The 18,022-nt window shown below is 37.5% G+C and overlaps 1 protein-coding gene across 4 annotated transcripts in view; it reads left to right on the forward strand.

Moving 5' to 3' along the window:
* The window catches only part of LOC105480294 (SNF related kinase), a 62,698-nt gene that overhangs the window by 28,496 nt on the left and 16,180 nt on the right, over positions 1-18,022 (forward strand). For all 4 annotated transcript variants that reach the window (XM_011738917.3, XM_011738920.2, XM_011738918.3 and 1 more), the window contains one exon: positions 17,515-17,656. In XM_011738917.3, the coding sequence (XP_011737219.1) occupies positions 17,515-17,656 (142 nt within the window). The remainder of the gene's footprint in view (positions 1-17,514; positions 17,657-18,022) is intronic.

The raw sequence follows: 18,022 nt of genomic DNA on the forward strand, positions 1-18,022 counted from the left end.
AATGTCAGTTTCCTAGTTTTGGTATTTTACTATATTTAAGCACGATGTTACTGTTGGGGGAAACTGGGTGAAGAATACATGAAACTTACCTGTCCATTTGTTTTGTTGGCCACTGTTGTGAATCTGTAATTATTTCAAAATGAAAAGTTTGAATATAGATACATATTATTCATTAACTGGAAGGCAAGTATCCCAGTGTGGGTGTTTCTGACTTACTGTGTAGTGTGGTTTTCGTTTTTAGCAGTAATGCCTGATGATGGTCTGGGAATGAAGGTCGATGTGACAGAAACACACTATATTTTGCAGTGTGTTGCATGCTAACAAATGTCAGTCTTACACTGGTATTTTTATTTTTAAAAAATAAATATAAAATCAGATAATCAGCCGAAAAATTATCTCTACTGAGGTGAGAGCATTTACCCCTCACCATGTTAAAAGTGTGTACTTGTATTTTATTTATTTATTTATTTATTTTATTATTATTTTTTTTTTTTTGAGACGGAGTCTCGCTCTGTCGCCCAGGCTGGAGTGCAGTGGCCGGATCTCAGCTCACTGCAAGCTCCGCCCCCCGGATTCACGCCATTCTCTTGCCTCAGCCTCCCGAGTGGCTGGGACTACAGGCGCTCGCCACCTCGCCCGGCTAGTTTTTTGTATTTTTTTTTTAGTAGAGACGGGGTTTCACCGTGTTAGCCAGGATGGTCTCGATCTCCTGCCTCGTGATCCGCCCGTCTTGGCCTCCCAAAGTGCTGGGATTACAGGCTTGAGCCACCGCGCCCGGCCTGTACTTGTATTTTAGAGCACTGATTCTTAACTTTTTCTGAGTCATAATGCCTTACAATGTTCCATAATGAGGAAGGATATAGAGTTATCTTAGAATTGCATTCTTAAACATCTTTCTTTATTTGGCTTAACTTACTACATGTAAAGAACATTTTAAAATCCGGTATGCATTTAAAAATTGCTATCCTGGTCTATCTGAAATGAATTGCCTTGTCTTGTGAAAAGGTAAATTAATAAAATATAAATTGAGACATTCTTTATAGCTATTAACTTACTGTTTCTTATCATTTGTATGATATGCCAGTTTTTGGAACTCTTCACATAATCAAGCCAAGAGTTGTACTTAAGACTGTAATTTCTTTCTGTCTACCCTAGTCTGTGATAAAATAGCTCCTCAGTAGACTCTTCCCTGTAAAAGAGTCTTTTAGAGAATTTTGGAAATGGATGTCCACCAAAAGAGTTGTGATTGTAGCATTATTTATAATGTTAAAATGCTTAAATATTTTTTAAAGGATTGCTCCTGCTTGTAAGATAGTACAGCCTAAGTAAGCCGTAAAACCTTTTGATAAAACTTTGAACTATTTCAGAAGGACATAAATGAAGTCAGGCCTGGTAGTGTGTGCCTGTAGCTACTCAAAAGGCTGAGGTGGGAAGATTGCTTGAGCCCAGGAGTTCAAGGCCAGCCTGGGCAACATAGACTCCCTCTCTTAAAAAAAAAATTTTAAAAAAGGGTCATAAATGAATCAGAAATTTTCTCTTTGGTTTATAAATAATCTGCAGTTATAGCTGTGTGTGGTGGCAAATACCTGTAGTCCCAGCTACTCAGGAGGCTGAGACAGGAGGAAGACCACTTGAGCCCGGGAGTTCTAGGCTGTAGTGTATTATGCTGATCGGGTGTCTGCACTAAGTTGGACATTAATATGGTGACCTCTCGGGAGCCAGGGTTACCTCTAGGCTGCCTAAGAAGAGATGAACTGGCCCAGTTCGGAAATGTAGCAAGTTAAAACTCCTGTGTTGATCAATAGTGGGATAGTGCCTGGAAATAGCCACTGTGCTACAAGCCTGGGCAAGGTAATGAGGCCCCATCTCTTAAAAACAAAAAACAAACAAACAAAAAAACCCTGCTATTATAAGTTATACAGGAATCGGTAACACCTTTTATTTCAGATTCCAGAGATGCTATTAATGTATTTACTTTTATAGTCCTTCCCAAGTGGCACCAAATTTGAATGTGTAGTTTCATTTCCCGTTTTAAGTTATTGTTTATTAGAAACATGTTATAGTAATGTTTCAGTTTTTCAGAGGACCTTCTCTTCCCAGAGGCAGAATTTAACTTTTATATTACTTACTCTTGTACTATTTACCATTTGGATATACAGGCCCTTATGAGTTCTAGATTAGAAGACATTAGGCTTGTGTCACAGGGACTACTCCTGACTGTGGAGTTTGGGATTATCTATTTTAAAGGGATGATTTGTGCCTCTTCTATGGTTAGGAAAAGAAGTTTGATCTTCTTTAAAGCAGCACGTCAGTAAGTTTTATTAAAAATAATACCTGCATGGATAAGTGTGCCCAGCACAAACTGCCTTGCAGCCTGGAGCCCAGGTATGTGTAATATTAAAATTGTCAAGAAATGAACAACATATCCATAGAAATGTAGCACACACCTTCCATAACCCAGCTGCCAAGTGAAATGTTACATACTCTGAAAGATACTTTATGCATCTGTGATGTTACCACTTGTCATATAAAACCAGAAGGAAAAAATGAAAATCTTTTTCTAAGCTGCCTGAAATTTCACATGCCTGTAAGAAACAGATATTTCTGAAATCACAATTAAAAATTGATCTGGCATAAACCCTCTGTAAATAAAAAGTATTTAGAATTAGTAAAGATTCTTGAGCATGAGATGTTTATGGGAAGTAGTCTATAGGTACCATATAGGTGGGTTTTTCAGTCATATAAAAGTATTTGAGCAGACTGAAAAATATGATAGAAATAATTTATGTGTTTTTTATTTTCTCCACTGATTTTTAGCTGTGGTACTTATTGTTCTCACTGTGTTATAAGGCTCAGATCAAACAAAATATATGTTAATACAAATGTATAATTTATTCTACTTTAGTGGTAGGGTAAGATTTAAACTGGTGGCTCTCAGTGGTCACCATCCGTCAGTTTCACCTGGGGGAGATTTTTCAAAAATACCTATGGGCCCCACCCCCAGAGATTATGATTCAGATTTACGTGGCTTAGGCTCACATTCAGAAGCTTCCATGCAATTCTAATATGCATCCAGCCTTGCCTACTGCTGATTTTAACCTATAGAATCAAATATTTTTAGATATTAGTGGAAAAAGATATTTTCAACATTTTAAATCCTGATGTTCTTTAAAAATTGTTTTTAACTTAAGTTTAAAGAGTAAAAGGGAATATTTCTTTTTTGACGTTCATAATTGGAGCTTAATTTTTTTTCTTCTTCCCTGCCTCCCATTTTTAACCACTGTCTGCTCATTTAGGGATAAGTGAAAACCACGTTTTAGACCCCTTGGAAATTTTTTCTGATGTGAAACTTCAAGCTAGACCCTCCCCCACACACCCCCTTTGGAAACTCCTCTGCATTGATTGCTTGTCCTTTCCTCTTCCCTGAGGAGCCCAGAGACTGTCCTGCCTGCTTCCTTTCCACTGCCATTCCCTGGAGCTTCTGATTAGTGCCCCTGGTCCTCTGCAAGTCAGATTACCACACCGCCTCATTCCAACTCATTTTCTTGGGTTCATAGTACCTTTGCAGTTTTCTAAGGGCTCTTAGTGCTTTTAACTAGAAAGGGATTTTTTCATTTTGTTTGTTTTAAAAGGGTCCTTAGTGCCCACCCCCTTCTTCTAAAATCCTGTGTAAAATGACAAGTTGTGCACAATTGATTATTGTAAGTTCTAGTACAGGAACAAGAACAAAAACGAAAAGTTAATATTTATATAAATTTCAAAGCAGAACTCATGCGCTGAATCTGGGTAGTTTGAGCTTCCTAATGGGGCTGACTGGCATAAGTGTGTGTATTTTAGAAAGACAAGAGAAAGGAGGGATTTTAGGGGCAGGTTTTCTTTCCTTTGTTTCTTCTACCACAGTTCTCTGATGTGGAAAGTTCCAGTTGAGAGGAGGATCTGGGGCTTTGGGCAAGAGTATGTCGGGAATTGCAGTGGGGAGCAGCTGTAAGGAGAGAATTCCTTGGGTCAGCAGACTAAGGTGGCAGTTTCAGGTAACCCCTACTCATAAGGAAAACAGTGTTTACCCTTTCTTTGTACAATTCAAGTTGGATCATGTTATTTCTCTGCTGAAAACTATTTAGAGATCTTCCATTTCAGTCTGAATCAAAGCCATCATCCTCACTGTGGCCAACACAGCCCAAAAGATTGGCATCTCCATTTCTTCCCAGACTTCCCTCTCACTACCTTCCCAGTTGCTCCCTCAGCTCCAGCCACGCTGCCTCCTTGCTGTTAGGCACACTCCAAGCCTGGTCCTCCCTCAGGGCCATCCATCTCCCTCTGCTGCCTAGCCACTCTTGCCCCTGATTTTCGTGCCTACATGTCACCCCTCAGCGAGGCCTCAGCTTCTCCAGAGGTGTAGGACCCCAGCCCTGCCTGTTCTCTTTCCCCACTTGACTTGCATCTCTGGGCTCTGTTACCTCCATTTGTGAAATGGGGTTCGTAGTTCCTGCCTTTAGGATTGTTGAGGCGATTAAAAGAATGAATGTAAGTAAAGTACTTAGCATAATGCCAGACACAAAATTAGCCCTCAGTCCATCAGATGTCACTGTCTCAGTGCTGCTGCTTTGGGAAAAATCACAGGATGCTTTATGTTTCTATGGTGTTGCTGCTGTGGTCCCAGAGGGACACTTAACATTAGACCCTGGCCTCATTTTCCTTTCCTGCCTCTTTCTCAATGTGGGAGGAAGTATATCCGAGATACCCTTGTCCCCTTTGGAAATTTGTCCTCGGGAATTTCTGAAATGTTGGCTGCCGTGGGAAAATGGGGAGGAAGGGCAGGCCCGGGACCTTTGCTCTTGTGTTTTTCTCACATGTTGTTTTTAGTTGTATTTAACTTTCAGAATGTTATTTATATTTAGGGAATAAGTTAACTTCTAAAGTAGGGATTTTTATTTCTTTTTTAAAATGTTAGATAAGAAATGACAGTCTTGGTGTTTATTTGATAGCAGATTAGTTTCTTAGAACTTCAGAAAGGCTTTTCAAAACACTCAAAACAGTAGCTATTTTTGTACAAAAATACATATGGAAACTGAATCAACTTACCTTAGGTCATAACATGAGAAACCTTTAGGGAGTTGAAAATGCTAAATTTTCTTTTTTCTTTTTTCTTTTTTTTTAAAAAAAGCTTTTTGAGGTAAGAAATGTATGCCTGTTGAAGAAGAAAGATAAGTTTGCAATACAAAAAATCAGCAGTTAGAGCAAACTTTCTAACACAATAAATTTGGAATCCTGTTATTCGCATTGCATGTTGCTGAACAGACTGAACTCTAAAAGTTATTTTAGTGTTTTAGAATGTACTAAAGAATCGAGCCGGGTGCGGTGGCTCCACGCCTTTAATCCCAGCACGTTGGGAGGCTGAGGCAGGTGGATCACATGAAGCCAGGAGTTTGAGATCAGCCTGGCCAACCAGATGAAACCCCGTCTCTACTAAAAATATAAAAATTAGCCAGGCGTGGCGGCACGTGCATGTAATCCCAGCTACTCAGGAGGCTGAGGCAGGAGAATCGCTTGAACCTGGGAGGCGGAGGTTGCAGTGGACTGAGATCATGCCACTGCACTCCAGCCTGGGCGACAAGGCGAGACTCTGTCTCAAAAAAAAGAGAATTGGTTTGTTTGTTTACACACAGGCTGCTATGCTTGATCACTCTCTTGTGCTTACTGAGAGGGGCCAGGTGGGACCGGTTAGTGACTGGTCTCAGTTCCTGGGGAATCCCTGTCCCAGCACGTTAGGAAGTTGTATGTGTGGTCATCAGGTTGATCTATTAGCCTTATATAGAGTCGTAATAAGAAATTATTTCTAGTGTAGTGTAAACAGTGTCTAATTTAATATTTTTAAAATTTTAATTTAGATTTTAAACTTTGAAACCCAAAAAAAACATTATAGGTTCTCAGCCTTTGTGATACTGTGTCTGGTGAGTAGGAAAACAACACCTTGTAGAGTGAGACTCTCTTCATAGATATATCTAAATCTTGGCATCTGGGATGCAGCCAGGCACAGAGTAGGCATACTATTTTGCTGGGTAAAAATAAAAGAGGGGCTGTGGATGGCTAAAAAAGGAGGATGATGAAGTTAGGAGAACACATGCCCTGATTGCCCTTTCTCTTTGGAATTGGATGGGGCAGTGCCAAGCCTGCCTCACTCCAGATGGCTCACTTGTCCCCCTTGCTCAATAGTAAAGTCCTTGAGAGAGGGGACTGTGTGTTTGTTTATATTTTATCAGTGTCCTATCACCTGGCAAACATGACAAGCTCTTAATGTTTATTTAAATTAATAAATGTTACAGAGATGAACCAAGGAAATGAAGATTACATTAATTGTGGTCACCCTCCGTGGCTCTTCCTGATTTCTTTGCTCATGTCATAATTCCTTTTCTTTGCCTTGTATATATTTAATGAGTCCTAGACTCTTAGAGGACCCAGTGAAAGCTGTGGTTCCTGTCTTTAGAGAGATACAAACATACATTTTGGGTTAGTTTCAGAGGTGTTTGTTGAACACTGTGAAGCCCTTTCTGGATCTGATCTTGCAAGCTTATGAGGTTGAGTAAAAAGTGGACCCACAACTATTTGGATGAACACAAACAGTTTTGAAATAAGCTTTGGAACATAAAATACACGTGTAAAATAGTGTTCTTATTTTTGTGCCTTTGAATACGTGACTCGTTCATTGTTGTTTTATATACTTGATCTCCCATTTTCCCTAGTGTGTTTTAAATTTCATAGATACGACTTGAGTAGGAGATTGTAATGGAAAATTGGAGGTAAGGTTATAAATGGATCTGTTTCCAAAGGCAACATCAAGTCATTGGGTACAGTATTCTTTTTATTTCCTAAAGTCAAATAGACTTGTAGATGTTTGGTATATTTTATATGGTTTTCTTAAAAACCCATTTTGTATAACAGAGTTTGTATGTAGCAACTCTCCACTGACATTTGGAGGCCCTTGTTAGAGTTTAAAAGAGACTTAACATGGATTGAGAGCTCCAGTAGATGGAAGGATGCCCCTGAGATGGTGTCACTGATTCATCACCATGTTCCAGGTTGTGAGTCTCAGCTTTGTATTAAGTAGTGATTAGTTTCTAGAGGACCGAAACTGGCTTAACAAAGTGTTTCGTGTATATACTAATGTATACACTAGAACACCCATCAGTTGATTTACAATGAGAGGTATTAAATGTTAGTCAACACCAAACTTGTATTCTTGTATCAGAGTGGCTGGGGTTTTTTTTTCCCCCCAAATTTACCTCCTTTCAGAGTTTTAATAAGATACTCTACCAAAAAAACCTGATAATTTGTGTGTAATATACGTTGATTAGGTTTAATCATTTTTAGGAACATTTGTGATCCATTGAAACTCCCGAAGTCACACTTTTAAGATTCTTATGGATTTTTGCTTAAGGTCTAGAAAGGGCTCTTATGACATCAAATTTCAGCTCATGTATTCCTGTTACTCCCAAAGCTTTTCACAAGGCTTTTTTTTTTTTTTATAGTTATAGCAGAACCTTCAGTTGGCTGAAACCCATTATGTTCCACCTGGAGACAGAAGATTCCCTTGGTTTTAGATTAGTTCTAGTTTTGTACTCAGTTATCAGTTTGTGAGGTACCTTGCCCTCTATCCCATGCAAGGCTGTATTATCAATATCAGTAAACAACTTGATACGAATTTCTTGGATTTACCTTCTAGCTTCAGTATCAAAATGAATTTATTAATTAGTAGAGGCAAGAATAGAGAGAACTTGAGTGTTCCCTGACTTTGTAACCTTTGACTCCTCCAGCTGTTGTCAGGAGAATAAAGGGGGCAGCTTTTCATATGGTAAGGAGGCTTTCCAAAATTGTTTTTATGTTACTTTATGTAAGATAAACAGTCTTCAAAATCCTTGGCTATCCGTGAATCTTACCAATTAGAGGACTGCCTATTGATCACTTATCAGTTTTTGAGTTGTCCTAAACCCAGCAGAGCACTAGGAAGCAAGCAAATAAAGACTCCTGGTAGATGAAATGGACTGTCCTAAGTCCACGTACAAAGCTCATGTATTTTGCTGGTAGCTATCATTCAGGGTCTCACTCAGATCCTTATTTAGTTAATTTTACGTATAATTCTAGCAAGTTCAGTAAATTTGTATTTCCAGCTGTCAGCTGATAGGTAACAGGGACTTCCTAAAGTCAGGTGCCCTGACTGATAGCAGCAAGATGAGAAAGAATCATGAAATCATCATCGAAAACTTAAAAAACATGGTGTGCGCCTCTCCTTGCCACCTGAAGCCCAAGTGTTTAACAGTGCTTCTGGGCACCTCTGGAGGTAAGGCGAGGCACCTACTTACCATGGAAGCAGCTCTAAAAGGAGAATCTTTGATGGAAGATAAGATGGAGGCATCTTTTAAAGCCAGGTGGTTGTTACTTTCTGTGTGAGTGAATGAACAGAGGTGAATTTTGGCAAGTCCCGGGACACAAAGTGCAGTGGTGCTGTCTCACCTAGGTCCCTTCATTGCCAACCTTTTAGGTTTCATTATGATTATATCTCAGCACCTAGCACAGTTCCTGGCAAATAGTGCTGCCACACATTTTTTGAATATACATATCAGTGTCTGCTTTGTGGTTTTTTGGCATACAGACTGATGCCCCCATGGGCACCACTGTATCCTAGCATGGTTCTTCAGCTGGTCATTCTGAATGATGCAGAAAAAAGAACAGGGTCTAATCATTTTAAATTCCTCCATTATTAGACATCATAAAAGGAAGAATTAATAAATTGACTGGAAAAATTCAACATTTGGAGAAGAAATGATTGATTTCTATGTATGTCTATATCAAAGTAAATTCCAGGTGAATTAAGGATTTGTATATGAGTAATTAAGAAAAAAAGCGAATATTCATACTATCTTGGCCTTTCTAAGCAAGAGTCATAAGGAATAGGGTAATAGCTTTGATTGCAGTTGATGGATGTAGTACACATATTATTTGAAACAAAATTATAATGCAAACAAGTTGGGGCAATATTTGTAATATAGGAAATAGTATTCTTAATGTAGAAAGAGTTCTTACAAATCAATGACAAACTCCCCTATAGACAAATGAAAAGAGAATTTATTAAAGAAGTGATATAACTAGCCAGTTAAAGAAGAAAAAGTTTAACCCTGCAAATAATTATTCAGGACTTAGTAGAAAAGCTACAATGATAAAGACTGTATTGGCAAAGGGTAGACTGGTAGATCTGTGAAATAGAATAGAAAGTCCATAAATAAACCTACACGTATGTGGCCAGTTGATTTTCAACAAAGGTGCTAAAGCAATTCAATGGAGAAAGAGCCTTTTTTTCAGCAATGCTGTGGCAACAGTTTGATATCCATATGAAATAAAATGAACCTTGATCAGTACCTCACGCCATTTGTAAAAACTCAATCTGTGTCATAGATGTAAATGTAAAATGGAAAACTATAAAACTTCTAGAAGAAAACATAGGGGATCTTTGCAACCTTAGCTTAGGCAAAGATATTCTGTACAGTACCAAGAGCATGATCCAAAAAAGAAAAATTATGAATAATTAACCAAAAAAGACATAATATGGCAGATAAGCACATGCAGATGTTCCACACCATTAGTCATTAGGGAAATGCAAGTTAAAACCACACCTGTTAGAATAGCTAAAATTTTTTAAACTGACAATACCAAGAGCTGGCAAGGGTGTGAATGGAGCAATTGAAACGCTCGTACATTTCTGGTGGGAATGTAAAATTGTATAACCAGTTAGAAAAATCATTTGGCAGTTTCTTAGAAAGATGAACATACACTTACCCAGCAGTGGCCCAGCAAACTCACTCCTAGGTATTTACCCAAGATAAATGAGAATTTATATTTATACAAAAGCCTGTACACACTTTTTTTGTGACTTTATTCATTACTGTCCCAAACTGAAATTGTGGAACATTTACACAATGGAATACTACTCAGCCATGAAAAATGGTGACCTATTGATGTGTACAACAACATGAGTGAATCTCAAATGCATTATTGGGAAAAACCTGACGGCAGAGACTACATACTCTGTGACTCCATTTCTAGGCAAAACTTGCAAGGACACACAATAGCTGTGGTTGTCAGGGACTGGGCTTGGGGAAAGGTTGACTACAAAGAGGTACAAAGGAAATTTTGGGGTAATACAGCTGCTCTGTATCTTGATTGTGGCATTTGTTACGTGACTGCATTTGTGAGAACTTGGAGAAATGCACCCTAAAAATGGTGAATTTTGTTGTATATAAATTATACCTTAAAGAAATTAGGGAAAAAATAATCAGGTCAGTATACATTAAAACAGATCTTTATAATTTTACCTAATAGGCTAATAGTAAGGATTATCTATGGTGTTGGTGAGTAGGGGGCCCTCCCACAGGCTGCTAATAAATCTTACTGGCGTTAAATATGCACTACTTTCATAATCTGAAAAAAGTAGTGTTAATTTGAAAAACAAGAAATGTGTGGTTATATTTGAGAGAACTTTTCTAAAATTTTAATATGAAGGAAAATCTGAAAGTTATAATCCTACATGGAACCAACCAGGTTGTGTATTTATTGTAATTCCTAGAAAGATATACTGATTTTTTTAAATACAGGAAAATAAGTTGCATACATTTTAAAACCACACGTCTCATTTAGGTATTATGCATGGAGAACTAGCCAAAACAAACATTTCAAGAGCTAATATTTTGAATTTTGAAATTTGTTATATTAAATTTGCTATTTAAAGTTCATTTCTCTTTATTCTCAAATGAGGAAGTTAGTTTCCTGGCAAGCTTAAACATTTTAGAGAAACCTGCATAATGTATCTTCTGTTAAAGGACATACCTTGCTTGACTTTTATCCCCAGTGCCCAGAAAGCTTTGTTTCATTAAACTTTTTTTGCTTTTTGAAAGAGAACCCATTTTCTTAGCCTGCCATTTGCAGCAGGTGATTTTTATCAACTGGTGTTTTAATAGCTTGTATATTCGTCTTATGTTAGCACACCTTGGCCTCACACAAAAGACTGTGTTTTTAACATCAACTTAAGAAAACATCAAAATACTCCACTAGCTATCAAACTAAAACATTTAGTTGGTGGACACTCCAAATGTATAAAATGCTAATTCATATAGGTCTCTAATCTAGTTGCATTTGACTGACTAGACAAATAGAATTGGACATTTTTAGATGTGGTACTAAATTAAAATGTTTCTTCTTTCTAGTTTAAAGTTAGGCATATACGCCTAAAATTGTATTGCATTTGTCATAATCTTGTGGGAAATTTGAAATGTGAAATCACTGCTTGAAAGTAAATTTAAAAAGTCACTCTGTATCCCTGGTGAAGCAGTTCTCCAATGGGTCCCCCCTTGGATGAGTATCCATATTGAAACTCAGCTAAGCAGCCATCAGAGGATTTGAACCAGGTCTCTCTGAAGCTTTAGGCCAAGCATGCTATTTTCATTAGGGCACACTGAAAGAAATCGCCCAAGTATGATGTTTTCGCCATCTTATCTTTCCATTTTCATTTGTAAAGTATTGTTCCTGAGTGGTACCAGTAGCAGGTTTGTAAAATGATTTTATGAAGGAATGCTGAGTTGGTAGGGTGTCTGCTCCTTGTCTGGTTTGGATTTGTGTGAATGTGTGCATTCCCACAATATGTGATTGATAACACTTTGACTTCTTGAACTTTTTCTGTTTTACTTGAAAAAACAAGTTTTCACAGGGCCTTTAACAGGTGACTGAAATAAACTGCAGCTTATCTTCATTGATTTATCCCACCACAGTCTGCTCTGAGCACTTCTTAGTCTCCTTTTCCTCTTACCTTTTTTTTTTTTCCTTTGTGTGTCTGTGCGTGTGTGTGTGTGTGTGTGTGTGTAGGATTGGGAATAACCACCACCTTCCTCTGTACCCTAAAACTCTGCATCAGCTGCCTTTTGACGGGGCCCCAGAATATTTGCAGAACTCTTTAATTTCAGGTTTTCATTCAGCAAACTTCTGTTGAGCAGGCCCTAGCTGAGTGTAGACTAGTGCCTGCTCAACAGAAGGCCCTGTTCTGCACTCACGGAGCTCCAAGTAATGGAGGGAAATAGAATATCTGTTATCACAGCCCATTGTGATGATGCTGAAATTGTTAGGTAGCCCAGGTTTCTAAGTTGGAGGACAGTGTGGGAATACCTTGGGGAAGATGAAGATCATTGGAAGATTTTAAGCACGTGATAGAGTTGGCAGTGCCTCCTTGATCTGGAAGTCAGAGGACCCTCAGAGTAGGGAGTCTGGAATGTCTCCTAAGTTTACATTGTACCGACCAGGGTAGATGGGGAGAAATAAACTTGGGGGAAAAATGATAAGCTTAGTTTTAGCAGCATTGATTTTTGAAGTCCCCAAGGGACATTTAGATGAATTAAGGTCAGGGAAAGGAGTGTTTTAAAGTAGGTATCAGATGATGGCATTCATTCTTTTTAAGGGGGGAAAAAAAACCATTTCCCTGTTAAATAGTAAAACCTTGCTTCTAACTAAAGTATTGATAAAACTAGGAATACTAGACATATCAGAAAACAGATCTAAAAAACTTGTGCAAGTTCTTCATTCCTCTTCTGTTTCTTTCTTATGCTGTTCAAATGACCTGACCGTTTTCTACTTTTGGAATGCTTTCTAGTCATGTTCCTTAAAACTAACCACTGATCTTTTTGGAACAAGAAATAATCATTAGTAACCAAAGCTCTACATAATTTTGAATGCAGACATGTAGTTCTTCTGTGTAAATAGGAACTCAGATGGATAAACGTGGGCAATTAGGTTTCTGAGTGTTGTACAGAAAACAAAGGTCCTAGGTTTTATTATAGAACTCCTGGGACCTACACACTTCTGAAACAATACTTGCTATTCTAAGAAAGCACTGCCTTCTACATTAGTGTTAGGTCTTATGTCAGTGGCTTGTGACCGTACTTGGAACTGAAAAGTGATTGCATAAATCCTGGCAGCTGTTAAGTGGTCTTGTAAAAGGTGCCCCATTTTATCTGCTGTGGTTTCAGAACATTCTACTTCTATTGCTTCTTTCATGATTTATGGCTATACTGATAAAAGAAAGCTATTAAAAGGAAAAAATAGAGGTTTCTACCTAAAACTCTTCTTCTGGTCTTCCCATTTTTATTATTTTCTAATCCTCCTCTTTTGTTGTATAGATAATTCACTTTAGAAATGACTTTTTAGGAAACCTCTCAGTAGTCCTGAAGTCCCCTCCCCACGCTGTTGGCATTTGCTTTTCCTCAGATGAATGATTAGCATGTTCTTTTACTCTGTTTTGTTTTCATTTTGATCTTAAACTCTACCCCAACCCTAGAAATAGCATAATTCAGTTATATTATTATATATAGACCTGCTGAGTGTTAGCCAGATGAGACTTCAGTGCTCCTTTCTGTGACCTCATTTCCAGCTAGCTCGAAGGCAGCCAGTAAGGGGAAACTTGTAACTCCCACCCTTTATATTATCAAAAACTTCATTATCTCTTCACTCCTTCCTATAGTTCCACGAGGTGGGGTTTTGTTTTTCAACCAAGCCGATTACATTTATTAAATATTTCCTTTTTTTCATTTTTATTAACCAAGCACGTATAGCTGGGTCTGAAATAAAAACATACACTTCAGATAGTCGTATCTATATGAAATTTGATTCAGATGGTTGATGTTTGGTAACCCGTGGATCTTTAATGTGAATAGACAATTCCATTAACATTTTTTGGAAATGATTATAGCATAAGGTCCCCTGTACATTTTGCTCCCTTACACCCCCATCCCCCATTTACGGTTTCAGTGATCCCTTGCAGTCTTAGGATCTCAAGCTGAGGCTGTGGTCTATACCTTAGGAGTTTGTAGTTTTGTTAACATGTTTTTTTTTTTCTTACAGAAAAAGATAACCTAAAATATTCTCTAAAATGAACGGTTTTTCTTTTTTCTTAAGAGATGGGGTCGGGCTATGTTGCCCAGGCTAGAGCACAGTGGCTATTCACAGATGTGGTTTAGCACACTGTGGCGTCAAATTAAGTGGTCCTCCCACCTCAGTCTCCCTACTAGCTGGGACTATAGGCATGCACCACTGTTCCCGGCTTAAAATGAATGTTATATTAAGACAGATACCACTTCCCACCCCCATTTGTGGAGGAATATGGTGGATAATTTTTGTTGATGCCATCCTTAGTCCTATAATACCAGATGTCTAATTCTGGGGACCCAAGCTCCTGAATCATCACCTTTTTTTAAGAAACCTCAGTTACTAAGAATAAGAAGCTTTCCCTGTTTCTTCTCCCTCTCATCTCAAACCGTATTGGCTTTGTGCCTCCTTGAACTTACCTACTGTCTCTTTCCCATATCTGTTTCGCTAATTTCCACTGGAGCATCCTTAGTGGCTTAGGAGGCTTGTAAGGGCAAGGGCATCTCTCATTCATCTCTGTCTGCTATGCCAGGAACAGTGCCTGCCACAGATGAAGCAGGGCAGGGCAGCAGCAGCCACCTTTGAATGTTTTCTCTGTGCTGAATACTTAGCATGGATTCTGTTTTAATTCATTTAATGCCCACAGCAGCTTTACAGGAAAGTAGATGACTATTAGTACTCCCATTTTAAAGATTGTGAACACATTTTAAAATAGTTTGGTTAAAGTCATAGCACTCTGTTTAGTGGCCTGTTTTTATTCTTTCCTTTGGCCCTTGGGATGAAAAAGTAAAATTATTCAAAGACTAAAGTAAGAAGAGAAATAAAAAGTATGGAAAATAAATATATGGAATAAATGGCCCCTTGAATAATCACATTGTCTCAGTGGGAGAGTCATTTGCCCTCTCTGAAACTTAGTTACCCTGCTGTTCTTTTCTAGTTTAAATGCTTCAAATTATGTCATTTAGCTTAGCCAACTACTTGACATAGAATTGTATTTCTGTGTTTTTCAACCTTTTAGCATGTCTATATTTAGAAATTATTTGAGCCTTAACTGGAAACTGCGGTTTTATGTTGCTTTTCTTCTTTTTTATTCTTCTAATTGTGTGTCACATCATAACAAGCAGAGTGTGTTAAGGTGATTGAACAAATCATCCTGAAGAGAGAATTTCCAAATAATTGAACTTCTTGTTGTTTGTGAGGCTAATCTTTAACAGAAAAAGAAAGTTTTCTTCAGTCAAATAAGAATGTTGGGTAATTGTTAGTTGATATTTATATTGTTCATTATATTTTTAAAATGTTATTTTGAATAATTGCACTATCAGATACCCAGTTTGGCATGGACAAGAGGTAAAAAACCAAACTGGTTTATGCACAGTTATAGTATGAGATAGTAGAGGAAATAATGTAATTAAACTCATTTTATAAAAGTTGATGTTTTGTAGGACTTATATGGAAAGATATATATTTATTGTATTTCAAATACATATGTATTAGTAGTTAGGTATGATTATAAGTAGTCACATTAAACATTGTCAATATTTGAACAATAGAAGAAAAAGTTTTTATCTACCTGGATTTTTATTGTTTGTGTATTTTCATTGTAAGCCATTTAAAATCATCCCCTTTTTTGCTGTGGAGGGATAGCCAAGTATATATTATTTTTTTAAACTTGGTAGGTTACCCTCCTTGTATAATGGACATAGTTGGAAAGGTGGGATTTACTTTACAGTGAATTTCTAGAACATAACTTTTTGTAAATGAAGGACACATTGCAATAAAGGGAGAATAATTGTAATTGCCACTTGTTCACAGTGGTGGCTTGGGAGTTGGGACAAGTGACCCAAAATAGCAGGTTCAAGTGGTACAAAGAGGAGGATTTAAGTTAAACATCAACTGTATAAATGTCCTTTAAAAAAATCTTAAGGTACTGCTAGGACTGGGGTTATAGATTGTTTTCACTGGCTATTTAAAGAATAGATGTGACTAGTCACCATTATTAAGATATGTTTGATTTTTGAATGGGGATGGCTCTCTGGATTCCAAAGTCAAGGCAAAGAAATGAAAGTGAGTGGAGTGGACTCCTGAGTCAGCTTGCTGTCTGGGGACAGATAATGCATGCATTCAAAAAGCAATGTCAGACCTCTTAGGGACACTGCAGAGCCAAGGGTTTGGACTGAATGATCCACAGGTCCCTTTCATCTTCATTTATGTAAATGTTTAATTTCAGTCGGTTTTTTTTCATCTGATTCATTAGTTTCCATCAGAGTATCCTTAGTAAAATTTATTGTACATATAAAAAAATCACATTGTGTGTAACTTTGGGTTTCTGCCTTTGTGGCCAGTCTTTGTTTAGTTTGAACCAAGGAAAAGATATTTTATTAAGTTTTAATTATCTTGGGAAATAACATGGAACCTACATTATTTTGGGTGTTTTAAGTGTAAATGGAAACAGCAGTTGAATGTTAACAGATGTGATGACAAAGGCCGTGTGGTCTGCCCTTCCATTCTCTTTTAAGCCTTTTGTGGTCTAGAATACTTCTTGAATTGGTTTCTAATTATGTGAATGTTTATATTTATCATGTCTGTTCTTTAGTTTCTGGAATGAATGAATGATTTGTGATCCCTTTCCTAAGTCCTTTTCATCTTAAAAATTTTTTTTCATCTGAACAAAAGATCATTTTCCCATATGATTGATGGATTTGCTTTTTATTTAATGATGAAAGAGGTAAGGAGTTGTTTCTTACTGTCAGAGTTAGTCTAATGCTAGAGTTGAGAGGTCCTTAGATGTCAGGTAGTCCAGCCTTACCATTGGTGCAGAAATGCCTTATGCAGAATTTTAGACAGATGTTTCTCCCGTCTTTGCTGGAATACTTTTAGTGATGGATAACTCACTGCCTTTTCTGGTATTGTAACGGCTCCATTGAGTAGTTCCCCATTTTTAAGCTGAAGTGTGCCTCTTGGTTACTTACACCTTTGGTCCTAGTTTCATCCTCTGGAGTAATACATAACCAGTCTTTTTCCTGATTGACTATATTGATGGCCATGTTTCTTTCCTCCTTGAGCTTTAATTTTCATGCCTATAAAATGACATGAGTTACTTCACCTGGTTACTTCACTAGCATTGAGGTAAAGAACAACTTGAGATAATTGTGACCTTAGGCAAAATTCTTTTCAGATCTCAGAGTATTAATATATTAGTTTTATTTCTGGTATATATTCTAATGGGAGAAACAGCAGTGTGTTGTCTGTTGGCTTGGGCACCTGGATAGATACTTTCCAGTTGATGTTATTGCTATATTAACAAATACATTAGTTTATCTCTTCATTGAACATTCATTGACCGTTCGCTGTTTACTAGCACTTACTATAAAAACAGTGAAGAAGACAGACACCTTCCCTGCCCTATTGGGGCTTCTTTTCCTTCATGGATGTTTGTACTTTGAGATATAAATGCTTTTGACTGCTCAAGATAAAATAATATTGTTAGCCCACTTTTACTCTTAATGTTTTTGGTTTTCTAATTAGTCCAGTATTTAAAAGTATGTCTTTGATTTATAGATATTTGGAGTCTGGGAGTGATCCTTTTCATGTTGGTGTGTGGGCAGCCACCCTTTCAAGAAGCCAATGACAGTGAAACACTGACAATGATCATGGATTGCAAATATACAGTACCATCCCATGTGTCTAAAGAGTGTAAAGAGTAAGTAAAAAAAAAAAAGTATGTGGAAACCTTAAGGACTCAGATTAAAACCAGAAGTTTTAATTCCATTAACATGTCAAGAAAATGTGAGAGGACTTCAAACATCCAAGCAGCTGGGTTCATTTTAATTTTTGAATTTAGTATTTCTACTGTTGTTAAGAGTGTTTGGTGGGGGGGTGGTGGTGGTGGTGGTTAACCCCTGAATATGATCTGAAATTTAATATTAGAGTACAAAATGTATTCATCTATTTCTTATTCAAGAAATCTATTACATGCCTCTTCAGCCTTCAGGAGTGGCGGTTATTTCACTTGAAGTGAAGAAATACCATGGGAACTACCTTTCTCTGCATGAGCAAAAAGCAAGAT

This window comes from Macaca nemestrina, chromosome 2, assembly GCF_043159975.1.
Source record: "Macaca nemestrina isolate mMacNem1 chromosome 2, mMacNem.hap1, whole genome shotgun sequence".
Lineage (NCBI taxonomy): Eukaryota > Metazoa > Chordata > Mammalia > Primates > Cercopithecidae > Macaca > Macaca nemestrina.